General features: G+C 39.7%; 2 protein-coding genes across 4 annotated transcripts in view; one reads left to right on the forward strand and one right to left on the reverse strand.

The window, feature by feature from the left end:
• The window catches only part of dhx32a (DEAH (Asp-Glu-Ala-His) box polypeptide 32a), a 48,032-nt gene extending 46,038 nt beyond the window's left edge, over positions 1-1,994 (forward strand). The window contains exon 11 of one of the 2 annotated variants that reach the window (NM_001202472.3): positions 1,670-1,994. In NM_001202472.3, the coding sequence (NP_001189401.3) occupies positions 1,670-1,847 (178 nt within the window). In that variant the 3' untranslated portion in view covers positions 1,848-1,994. The remainder of the gene's footprint in view (positions 1-1,669) is intronic. The other variant, XM_073917267.1, reaches the window with a different exon arrangement.
• bccip (BRCA2 and CDKN1A interacting protein) lies at positions 1,900-9,283 on the reverse strand. 2 transcript variants are annotated; one of them, NM_001013475.2, is made up of 7 exons: positions 9,090-9,283; positions 8,896-8,970; positions 8,728-8,808; positions 7,469-7,558; positions 6,973-7,160; positions 5,455-5,623; positions 1,900-2,189 (listed from the first exon to the last, which is right to left on the reverse strand). In NM_001013475.2, the coding sequence occupies exons 1-7, from the start codon at positions 9,219-9,221 to the stop codon at positions 2,019-2,021; spliced, it is 906 nt and encodes a 301-aa protein (NP_001013493.2). In that variant the 5' UTR covers positions 9,222-9,283; the 3' UTR covers positions 1,900-2,018. The 2 variants fall into 2 exon arrangements, 1 of the variants encoding a protein (NP_001013493.2); XR_012387604.1 differs by having other exon boundaries at positions 1,905-2,189; positions 5,455-6,610; positions 6,724-7,160; positions 9,090-9,248.
• Positions 9,284-11,669: the final 2,386 nt, after the last annotated feature.

The following is an 11,669-nucleotide window of genomic DNA, read 5'->3' on the forward strand; positions in this document are numbered from 1 at the left end:
GCTTGAATTATTGAGAAACGGATGAAGCGAGACTGCATCAGATCATTGTGATCAGCTGTCAGTGCACAAATGAACAAAACAGGCCTAACACAACATATTAGAAGATTAAAATATAGAAAAATTATCAGATGGTAACTTTTCCTAATGAATGAACCGCTCTCGTTAATATTTCAGCATGTTTCACTTTCGTATTAGACATGAAACGCACATTTGCTGGCAGGAATGACATCCCGCCCTGCTCATCATTCTCTCTTCTTATAGCTGTATACATGGCTATCATAAGACACTGTGATACAGCCTGGGTCGTTAGTTCATTGGACCGTTTTGTTTTCTCACTACCATTGATCTGCTCAATCGTGCAGAGACCAGTTGATCTCGGACTGATTGATTTGGCACGGATTTGAGCGCGATTACTGGACTCGCATATGCCAAACAAACCGTGGAGAAATGAGACAGATTCCGAAACAAACATCAGTGTGTGAAAGCGCCCTAATGGCCCGTTTCCACTGAGTGGTACGGTTCGGTTTGGTATGGTTTTATGGCCGTTTCCACTGTCAAAAGGCATACCGAACCAAACCGTACCGTACTACTTTTTCAGGACCCTTTCGAAAAGGTCCCAAACACAAGAATGGGGACCAAAAGGCGGAGCTAGACGCGCAGCTGAACGCTACTGGTTTACAGAAGAGATGCGTCATTCACTTACAACAAGCCAGAATGTAAACAAAGGACCCGCCATGTTCGAAATACACAGCGGAATTATATATTCATATATCATCGTCCTGATGAACAGCCACACAGCCATGGAGTAGAGCAGGATCTACCCTGTACTTTGCAGTTGTTTTACGAGCCAGTCTGACGCGCGAGAGGTTTTGCTTTTCTTCCTTGCGCTTGCCACGCGTCTAACATTATATCTGAAATAAGAAACTTCTTGAGCTGATAATAATAATAATAATAATGTGCGCTTGATTATTGACAAGCTTTGGAAACCCGATCCTGTGAGAAGCTGACAAACGAGAGAATGACACATTCAGAAAGAAAAGGACAAATGCGAGAGTGGAGCGCGGGAAAAAAGCAGCATGTTATTTCTTCAGCAAACGTGATCAAACTGCCTTGTTTTAATTATTATCATCACCTTTTGGACTAATATGAACTGGGAATGATGGAATGACTCTCTATCAGAGGCTTCATGTGCTGCTGAAGATTACAGACACAGATGAGAGGTTTTCGCTGACTGTAGGTTATACTTTGTGTTGTTTTGAACCTAATTAAGAACGAGATGTCTGATGTTTGTAGTTTTTCTGTAGTTGGTAACATATCGGAGACTGTAAGGGGCCATAAGATTGTATTTGTACGCAACTACCACAGTCGCAGACGAACTTTTGTGAACAGGGCAGCACTGGCCTGAGCATCTATCACATTACATTTAATTATATTGTGGGCACTTCAGTGTAACTGTGACGCACAAACCCATTTTCATGTTGCATGGATAAATTAAAAATAACCAAAAATACTTCGTAATAATTTTCAGGAGCTTTTTTGATTTTCACCCAGGCTAAAAAGAGAAAATATAAAAATGTCGTCTCTTTATTGATCATGCATTCATGTCAGATAAATGTGTGTGCACTTGAAATTCTGAGAAAAGCTCAGTGGTGTTCTCATATTTTTGCAGGTTTGTTCAGATGGCGCCGCAGTATTTCTTCTGCAATCTTCCTCCTAGTGAAAGTAAAGAGATCCTGCAGAATATTCTGGACCGTGACAGAACCGGTATCCCTAAAGCAAAAACTCGACCAGAACCAAAGACAGAGACGCAGGAGAGCGAAGCACAGGAGCGATGTGTTTTACAGTAAACTCAGCGGAGAAACAATCATGTAAATATTTTCAATTGAAGAGACACTCATCGTCAATCTGTTTGGGTTGTTTATTATTATTTTTGTGGGCTGATTATGTACAGAATGAATAAATTATTTCACTGGTTTGGGTGATTTGTGGTCAAACTGGCCTGGAAGGTTAAAGTGTGTTCAGACGGTCAGATAATCAGTCATTTTCTGCATGATGGTGTCCATTCTGTCCATGGGGATCACCATCACTGTGCGAAACGGCTTCATTGGCTCGTCATCGTACGACCATTTCCCTGTCGCACACGAGTCCGCCTCATCCTGAACACAGTAGCTGAACTTCACCGTTGCTTGCTGTGGGGAAGAAAAAGAAGAAATGTTTAGATGAGGGGTCTCAAACTCAAATTGGCAGGGGGCCATTCCACTGACTGAAAATTTTTAGAAGGGCCACTTTAACATTCAAGCACAACAAAACATAAGGGGAAACCTGGGGTTCGTTCTTCGTAGGTGGATTCCTCGGTTAGCTGGATTTGGATATTGACGATTTGACACGATCCAGGATCGTTTCATTCATCAAAACTGATCTGAGTTGTTGTCATAGCAACAGTTCTGCTGGCTCAATCCTGGTCGGAAGCAGGTTTAATTCATATAATCGGCTCAGTTCAAGCAAAGATAATACAGAATGTACCGAATTCTGATATTTTCTTACAGTAGAAGTTATTTACACTTGGGAAAATACTAAATTTTTTAAACCTATATAAAGTTATAGTTATTAATAAAATAAATAATATATTAATAAAACTTATGCAATCTGCACCCCCAAAATGAAAGTGCAAAGAGAAAACTTATTGATATGAACTTTTTAGATCACTTTAGTACAATTTGTGTATGATACAAAAACTTTGCATACGCCAGGTTTCACGTTCACATTTGGATTTACTAACCATGAAATGAATGCGAGTATGTGCGTTGGTCCATGCCGACTTCATGTCTGGCGTACGTTTTATTTCAATTGGCGACTCCTAGAGGCAATTATGTTAAATTGCACACTACAAAATTCCTTTGCGCCGCGCAATGCCAGCTGTATGGGACAGGATCATCCGCATGTCTAGCACGTATATAAGGTTTCCATACCATGCTGTCGACAAGTCAAACATTAAAGTGCAACTTGCAGCGATCGCTGGTTTTTTCAATGTAATCGGAGCGATCGACTGCATGCACGGTGCTATAAAGGCACCACTTGAAGATGAATTTGCAAATTTTGTATTTTTTGTAAATTGCTTGCTTTTACCATTGCTTTTTCGTTGGGTTTTGCCAAGGTAGAGTTATTACCATATTCATACAGGGGAAGAGGCAGGGAGGGGTTTTGCACTCATGCATGTTGTGCTCAGTTTCACGTTAAGTCAAATGTATAAAGAGAATATGTGTGGGATTCCGCGTACGCAGTGTTTCATACATCTGAATTTTTCACTGCGTACACACATTTACAGCTTTGTGCGTACGCAATGTTTTAGTATGAATTCAACGCAAGTCTTCGTACATGAGGCCCCTGATTATTAAGCTCTGATGACTTTGACAAACAGAGCGTAATATAAAGAGAATGTGTGGCGAGTTTATGCTGAATTCAATGACGTCGCACCTAGGCTCTCCCCCGTGCTGCTGTTTTGAAGGCTGTCAGATGTGTGTGTGTGTGTGTGTGTGCGGTGACAACTCTCACGCACGCTCGTTACAATCAGTATTAATAATCTGATCAAACTGAATACAGTCTTACATCCACAACACATGGCAAGCATTGCATTGATAATAACAAATAATCATATTAGGTTACAAACAGCCCGACAAGTTGTTGGTTAGCACGTGCGCAGGGGTTTGGTGTGTGTGTGTGTGTGTGTGTGTGTGTGTGTTGTTGAAGCGAAGAGGGAGACAGAAACGAGCGTTTTTTTTTTTTTTTCGCAATGAGACTGTTTTCAGTGATGATTGGCACAAGTTACATGTGTCCTCGTTCATTCACCGGCTGCAACTAAAGGAGAAGGGAGTTAAGTTACCCTGGAGTAATAAGTGAATCTCCCCTAATATCTCTAACACAACAAAGACACAGAGCAGGAAAGGCTTACATATGTAATATCTTTTCCTGAGGCGATTTAAAGCAAAATACACAATGACACTCAATCAAACACATCTACAATGATGAGGAACATGGTTACTTACTGGGTTATTAACACTCAGCAATGCCACATAAAGAAAGGACGGGCTTTAAAGGAATAAACAGTGTGAGGAGAGATCCATTAGAGTGCACTGGGCAAGTCTGAACATGTTCCGCCTACGCGTGCGCGGCAGCCAGGTCTGTACAATTACGTAATTTATCGGTTTAAAGATATCGGCCTAATTTAGATATCAGCTTAATAACAATAATCTTAAAACTAGCATTTATTTGCCGATAACGCTATGGTGACATATCATGCATCCCTAATATATACATCTCGTCTTCTTTCTTTTTGTGTCATCGGCTGATCACTTGACTGCGTGAAACCAATCGAGGATCAAAACATGATCTCTCTGGACAGAAATTTAAAACGTGGACCAATCGCTCACTTTTTTAAATTTCTAATTATTTTGTTTAATCCCGCCCCTTTCCGCATTGCCGTACAACAGAATTTCGCAAGCTCAAACTAGAGTGTGACTGCTGTTTTACCCTGTTCCTGGAGATCTAGGCGGTGTCCGAAACCGCATACTTCCATACTATACAATACGCTAAAATCAGTATGCGAGCCGAGTGGTATGTCCGAATGCAAAGAATCCGAAAATTAGTATGCAAGAAAGACCCGGATGACCTACTACTTCCGGCGAGATTCTGAAGTGAACATCCCATGCACGCCGCGCTATCACATGATGCCCTGCGAGAGAATTCATGAATGGGAGTGAAGCGACGCAACTGACGCAGGTAGGTCACGTGACCATGATAAAAAGGCGGATGTAGTACATCCGAATTCCATTCATACTTTTCACAATAATACAGTATATAACACAATTTATTAATGGCCGAGTAGTACATTTAAATTCAAATGCAGTACCTACTGAGGAGGAGGAGGAAGAGGTTTCAGAAGCAGCCTTACTGTCCTGCAGATTTCAGTTGCAACCCATATCAAACACACCTGCCTGTAATTATCAAGTGCTGTACAGGTCAATTAATTGGTTCAGGTGTGTTTGGTCAGAGTTGGAGCTGAACTCAGTAGGAAGGTAGATCTCCAGGAGCAAGCTTAAGCACCACTGCTCAAGGGTTTAAACATTGAATAATTTTCATTTTTGAGTGAACTAACCCTTTAACCACTTAACCTTTCAAGCCACTTTTCAGACTTAAAAACTGACATATGCATATTAAATATAAATAAGTTTAAACCAAAAAAACTATTCGTTTCTTTATTCAGTTTTTGTTTTAAAAAAAAGAAAAGAAAAATGAAAACCTGTAACCATTGATTTCCATGGAAATACAATCACGGTGGAAGTCAGTGGTTACAGCTTTTGTGTAAAGAAAGTAAAACAGGTTTGGAACAAGTGAAGGGTGAGTAAAGGATGACAGAAATTTCAGTTTGGTTTGACTTCAGACATTAGTAAAATGTACCTCATAAAAGAACTCCTCCTCGTCATTCACGAACAGCAGCTCGTCTTTAGCCTGGTCTCCTGCAGAAATGCTCTTCTTCTTCAATGGCTTGCATGTTTTGCTGATCATCAGACAGAACTGGCATTTACCGCTGGGTTTATTGGTCCTTTGAGCTTCAGCCATTTCCTTCCTGCAGAACCACACAGAAGACAGATGATGATGATTATTATGACAATATACTTAAAATAATTTCTTTATTAAATTAATGACACTGAATTAAATGAAAAAAAATAGTGAATGTGCTGTTCACTTTATGATTAAAGTGACCCCTAACCCTAACTATGACAAATGTACATCAAAATATTTCACTTATTTCATACTTATTTTTTTTTTTTAAAGCTTGGGTATTCAGGTAATGGTCATCCCATGAAAATTCATTTACATATTAGACACACATATCATTTACATATACTTGGGTGGTATCCAAATTTTAATACCGTTAAACCTGCTCTCTATTTTACCCCAGTATCCGGTATTATCGTGCATAATTTAAAAAATTATGACGTAAGGCTCAAACAACATAATCAGACTGTTGGTTTCTGCCTAAACCATTCAGAAACTGAATACCAAATATGCAACCTTAGGTTTGCGGTCACCTGTTTGTCTTGTTCGTATTAGAGATCTGCGCAGGATGCTCTATCCCATTCTCACACACACGCAGAGAGAGAGAGAGGGGAACGCACAGCACTGCGCTCTCACATACACGACTCGCCACCTCCCCTCTCTCTCTCCTCCACATTGTCTAGTGATGACAATCATGCATATGCATTTGTAGGCATTAAATAAATAATTGTAATATTTGATACTTGTCTCCTATTTAAGTGCATTGTTTTTTGTTTTTTTTTATGACGGTATAACACCCTATTCACACGGGGCTTCAGGGTCAACGCTTGGCTGAAGGCGTTTGTGAAGCTGGGGCTAAAGCGATCGTCATAGCAGCGTCAGCCAATGAAATTCAGTCAGCAATAGGTCAATGTTTTGCTGGTGTATTTGATTACAGCGATATGATTGGCTGACGCTTTCGTCGGCGCTTGAAAAGTTGAGCTAGTCCCAACTTCTGCAGCGAGCAGCACCTCGGAAGTGGCGCCGACAGATCCACAATGCAATTCGGCAACGCCTGACGTCACCCATTCAAAGTGATTAGGAAGCATTGACACTGACGCTCCGTGTGAATGGGGCGTAAAGGTATTGAAACTGACACCGTTGCGATTTTTAGATCCTGTGGTATACCATATTACGTAGTGTATGAGGGTGACAGGCCGGCCGGAATGTGTAAAAAAAAAAAAAAAAGTCGTTATCATATGGACTTGTTCCAAAGAGCCGACCCCGCAACCATACGGGACTAAGGCCAAAGAAGAAGATATACATATATATATACACTTTTGAAATCATAAAATATATCAAACTAAAATGAAATCTGCACTGATATGTGGTAATAGTGAAGCAGGTGTGTGCGCTCCCTCTATTGGGAACTCTTACTGCAGTTGTTTGTGCAGGGGCAGAGCGATCTGCGGCGGGACGTTGACGAATCTCTCGCTCAGCAGGAGCCCTACAGACTGAGTGTTACCCTGCAGGAGATTCTCCATCCGCTCCTGCACATCCGGAGTGCTGCACTTCACACACTGATCCAGTATCATGTCCTTCAGCTTCTCCAGACACTCCACACCCTGATAAACAAACAATAATAATCACACTTTAAGCCAAATGTCAAATTTTCCAAGATACTCACCAATTAAAAAACTGAATTTGCATGACCTTTTATATTCCACATGCTTTAATATGTTCAAATAACTTAATATTAACTTTGTTTTAGCTTGAATATCATTTTGCATGACTTTAACAGCCACTACACTGTGAAATGCGAAATACTCATGCAAAATATGATATTCTAAAAACTCCAGTGGGATTGTTGTAACTCAGATCAATCCTACAGAAAGTAGAGTGTGTGTGTGTGTGTGTGTTATGATTGTCTGACCTGTCTCTCGGTGAGGTTCACCATACTGATGAAGCCAAACACCTCGTCCGGGTCGCCCTCATCATCACTGTCCTCCGGTACTTCAGCTTGCTGGAGCAAAACACACACATAAACTATAATACAGCAATATCAGAGCAGAACTACAGATGTTCATTATTACTGTTAGTGAATATTATACAAATGAGTTTTAAATATATTAAACATTTACAGTAGAGCTGCACGGTATATTGCTCAACATCAATATTCAGTGTTGCCAGATTGGGCGGTTTTGAAAACTGCTATTTAGAAATAATTTATTAGTTTAGAATATGTGAAATGATTCTGTAGGGAAGTGAATTATCCATAAAAATGTCAAAAAATAAATTAAAAGTAAAAATAAAAGTGAAATAAACTGTTTTAGGGATTTCAGGGAGTGTTCAGGTTCATAATTTCAATAATCAAATGTTACAAATGCTAAATTTTCTTTGCCTGAATACTTTGAACACTGTCAGGCCCAGGGGCGGACTGGCCATCTGGCAATTCTGGCAAATGCCAGAAGGGCTGGACCAATTTTTAAATGTGGGTCGTTCAGTTTTTATTTAAATGTATTGTTTTTACGTGGAGGCAGCTTTTATCTCTTGCTAGATGTGATATTATGATGATGATGTTAATAATTATAATAATAATAAATGTTAAGCATTTGGACCAATTATGACGGCCGCCTGATTTCAAGATGGGCTGACCCAATCCGAGGTTACCCGGACGCAATCAAAATATGGCAAGAATGTCATTATTTCACCATCTGTACATCAAAATAAATAGTGAATGTGCGTGTCCGTGGGTGGGGCTATGCTGGTGTGGTAATGTGGGCTGATGTGGCTACAGTGCCAGGGCTGAATTTTTGTCCCAGTCCGCCCCTGGTCAGGCCTTAAAAACAGATGCAAATAGTAAACCTTTACTACATTATAGTGAACATGCTTGTTAAAAAATGTATGTAGTGAATATACAAAGTACATATTTTCTCTAGTAAGATGTATTATTTGTGTTTATATAAATATGTTTGATCATTTTAATCCCTTTTTCCCCATTTACAACTTCTGTTTGTTCCATTACTATTTTATTTTTCCGTTATTTACATTATTGTACCTACTTCTTTTCTTTTTGGCTCTTAATTTAAAAAGTACGCTACATGGACATAAAATAAATCTAAACTGAATGAAATACACAGTTATGACCAGTAAAATTTAAGCTATTTTGGGGGGTAAATGAAAGTGTATTACCCTGATGACACTGCCGATGTGGTTCTGCTGGATGATGATGTCAGTGAGGTCAGAAGTGTTCACGTGACACTTCAGAAACAGCTGCAAAACAACAACACACATTTATGTCTGCATTCATAAATTAACACTCATATAATCACCACATAATCTGCAATAAACCGACGTTACCTGTTGAAGAAGGGTTTTGATGCCGTGAAAGTCGTTGTCAGAGATCGTGTGTGCTTCGAAGTCCACAATAACCTCCTAAATGCAGACCAAAACACGTGTGTTGGTCATAAAACAACGTGTTTTTCAGACAGAGCCAGCATGGCCTGCACATCACGACATTTCTGCTCGCAAAAACAGTTCGGATAGGAACTTACCTCGTTTACTTCTTCTTCTGAATTTTCGCTGTCGTCGTCGCCAGAGTCTTCCAGACCCTCGTCCGAGCTTTCGTCGCTGTCTTGTGGATTTTGTCCAGTTTCAACAGCACGCCTTTTGGCAGATGAAGCCATGCTGCTTCACTAGTGTACAGGAAACAGACACGAGCTCGCGCACGGCGACGTTTTGTGTCGTCTACATGCTAGGAAACTGAGGAGTCTAATCGGACATTTTGGCTCATTGTAGACACAAAGTCGCGGGCGCAAACACGCCATACTCAAGATCCAAAATGGCGTCTTTTCCAGCTCACGATCTTAAGAAGCAGAAGATACCATATTTTTTTACAGAGGGGTGCTGCATGAAAATGATTTATTACTTTTGAATAAACAATTGTATTGATTTAAGTGCCAGATAGTAATTTTGGTTAATAAAGAAAGATAAATATTGTCGTGATGTTGGAGTTACTTCAGAAATGAATTATATATTACGTAATTTTCAAAACAAACGTCGATGGTACCTGTTAGAACAAACCTTCGATGAAATAAATAAGTTTCTCTCTTACTTAAGTTTTTGTCTTACAAGTCAAGATAATATATTCCACTAGTAACTTTAATGCGTCTACCTATTAGTCTATTCGTTATCGGCCTATCTGTCCATTCATTCATTCATTCATTCATTCATTCATTCATTCATTCATTCATTCATTCATTCATTCATTCATTCGTTCGTTCGTTCGTTCGTTCGTTCGTTCGTTCGTTCATTCATTCATTCATTCATTCATTCATTCATCCATTTCTTGCCTGGTGAAAGGGGTGGTTCTTTTTTTCTTTTTTTTGCAGTTATACGCCTCAGTTTCTATTTAACTATAAGATTTAAATACTGCATTTTAGTGATTTTTTTTTTGTTGTTGTTGCTGGATTAGCTAGTCAGATGTCATCATAACCACACTTTTTGATGTACAAAAAATATTTCATAAAAACTTGCTATAAAGAAAAAATAAAACAAGACTAATTATTAAAATACAAATTTATTACATCATATATCATTAGAAAAAAATAGCAATCTGTTAAAGTTTTAAAGTAAAAAAAAACTGCAGCCTACTGTCATTTATTAGACAAAAACAAACTGGCCAGCACATTTAACTTTTCTGTCACAATTTGGCCATTTCAATAAAAAAAAATTAAACATAATAATAATAAAAATAATAATAATAATAATAAAAATAATAATACAATAATAATGAATTCTTTCCCAGAGATGGGTTGCGGCTGGAAGGGCATCCGCTGTGTAAAACCTTGCTGGATAAGTTGGCGGTTCACTCCGCTGTGGCGATCCCGGATTAATAAAGGGACTAAGCCGACAAGAAAATGAATGAATGAATGAATAATATACTTTTTACCAGTTTATATTTGGCAACATTTTAGTTTAGGTCACAATTCACAGTATTAAAAAACACTGAAACTAACACTACTAGCTTAATAAACCAACTAGCTGTTTATTAATAGTAAGTAAGGTACAAATTGGGTTCATGTTAGGTTAGGATTAGGGATGTCCCCCGGCTACGGGCATGATGTAGTGGGGTAGTAAGTAACATGCTGTTAGGTTATGTGACCGCTAGATGGCGTTCTTGGATAATAAGAAGCTTAGCACCACTAGGAGTTTAGCAGAGTCTTTAGTCAGAGTAGTGTGTTGTTGTCCTAGCCGGGCTCACTTTCTGTTCTGATGTCCCGCATCTGTCTTTAATTATATTCATCTGTCTCCATATTCTACTGCATCCCAGAATAATACACAGCACCAAAAATGTAAAAATATACATTCAATATATTTAAAATGCTTTAGTCCACAGCTGACCGCAACTCGCCGTGACGGAGATTCCCGAGCCTGTGTGTTCTCCAATGAGGTGCTCTCTTCAGCGCTCACCATGACAACGAGACTCACAGCAGTGACGTCGCCATGTAAACATTTGCATCTGCATTCCTATAAAGCTCGTCGGTTCTCTCCCAGTGTTGTCAGTTCGCTCGATGTTGCTGTTTGTACTTGACCAAGGTGAGTTCAATACCGACGGTACGAGTGGAGCCACGCCAATCTCACGAAGTCCGCTTCGTGAAGCTTCTCTCGGGCCCATCTGTGCTGTAGTTCCTTGCGGTTTGCGTACATAAACGCAATATCGCGAAGAACATTACAAGTTTGTTGCTCGAAATGTGCCGCCGAGCAACATCCAGTGAACACGGCCTGGCGCCCGGTTAACTCGTGCCCTCCCTGGGTGCTTTTGAGCCCTAGGCAGGAAACAAACAAGCCTCGAGGACCCTCTGGGAAACACGGGAGGCCGGTAGTGGGACCTCGCTGCGAGGGTTATGGTGGGTGGGAGCAGCGAGGCCCACTCATTGTCTATTTTAAACTATAGTTTCAAACTTTAGTTTACTATAGTTTAAAATAGAAACCATGGTAACTGTTATGTTTTAACTGTATGTCTGGCTGTTGTAATGTTTTGCTTTGTGTTTCAGCAGAGCTGTTGAGCAAAGGACTATTGAAGACAACCGTTTAAGACAACCGCAGGTTATATTCATGAGCGCGCATTATAA

This window comes from Danio rerio, chromosome 12, assembly GCF_049306965.1.
Source record: "Danio rerio strain Tuebingen ecotype United States chromosome 12, GRCz12tu, whole genome shotgun sequence".
NCBI classification, from domain to species: Eukaryota; Metazoa; Chordata; class Actinopteri; order Cypriniformes; family Danionidae; genus Danio; species Danio rerio.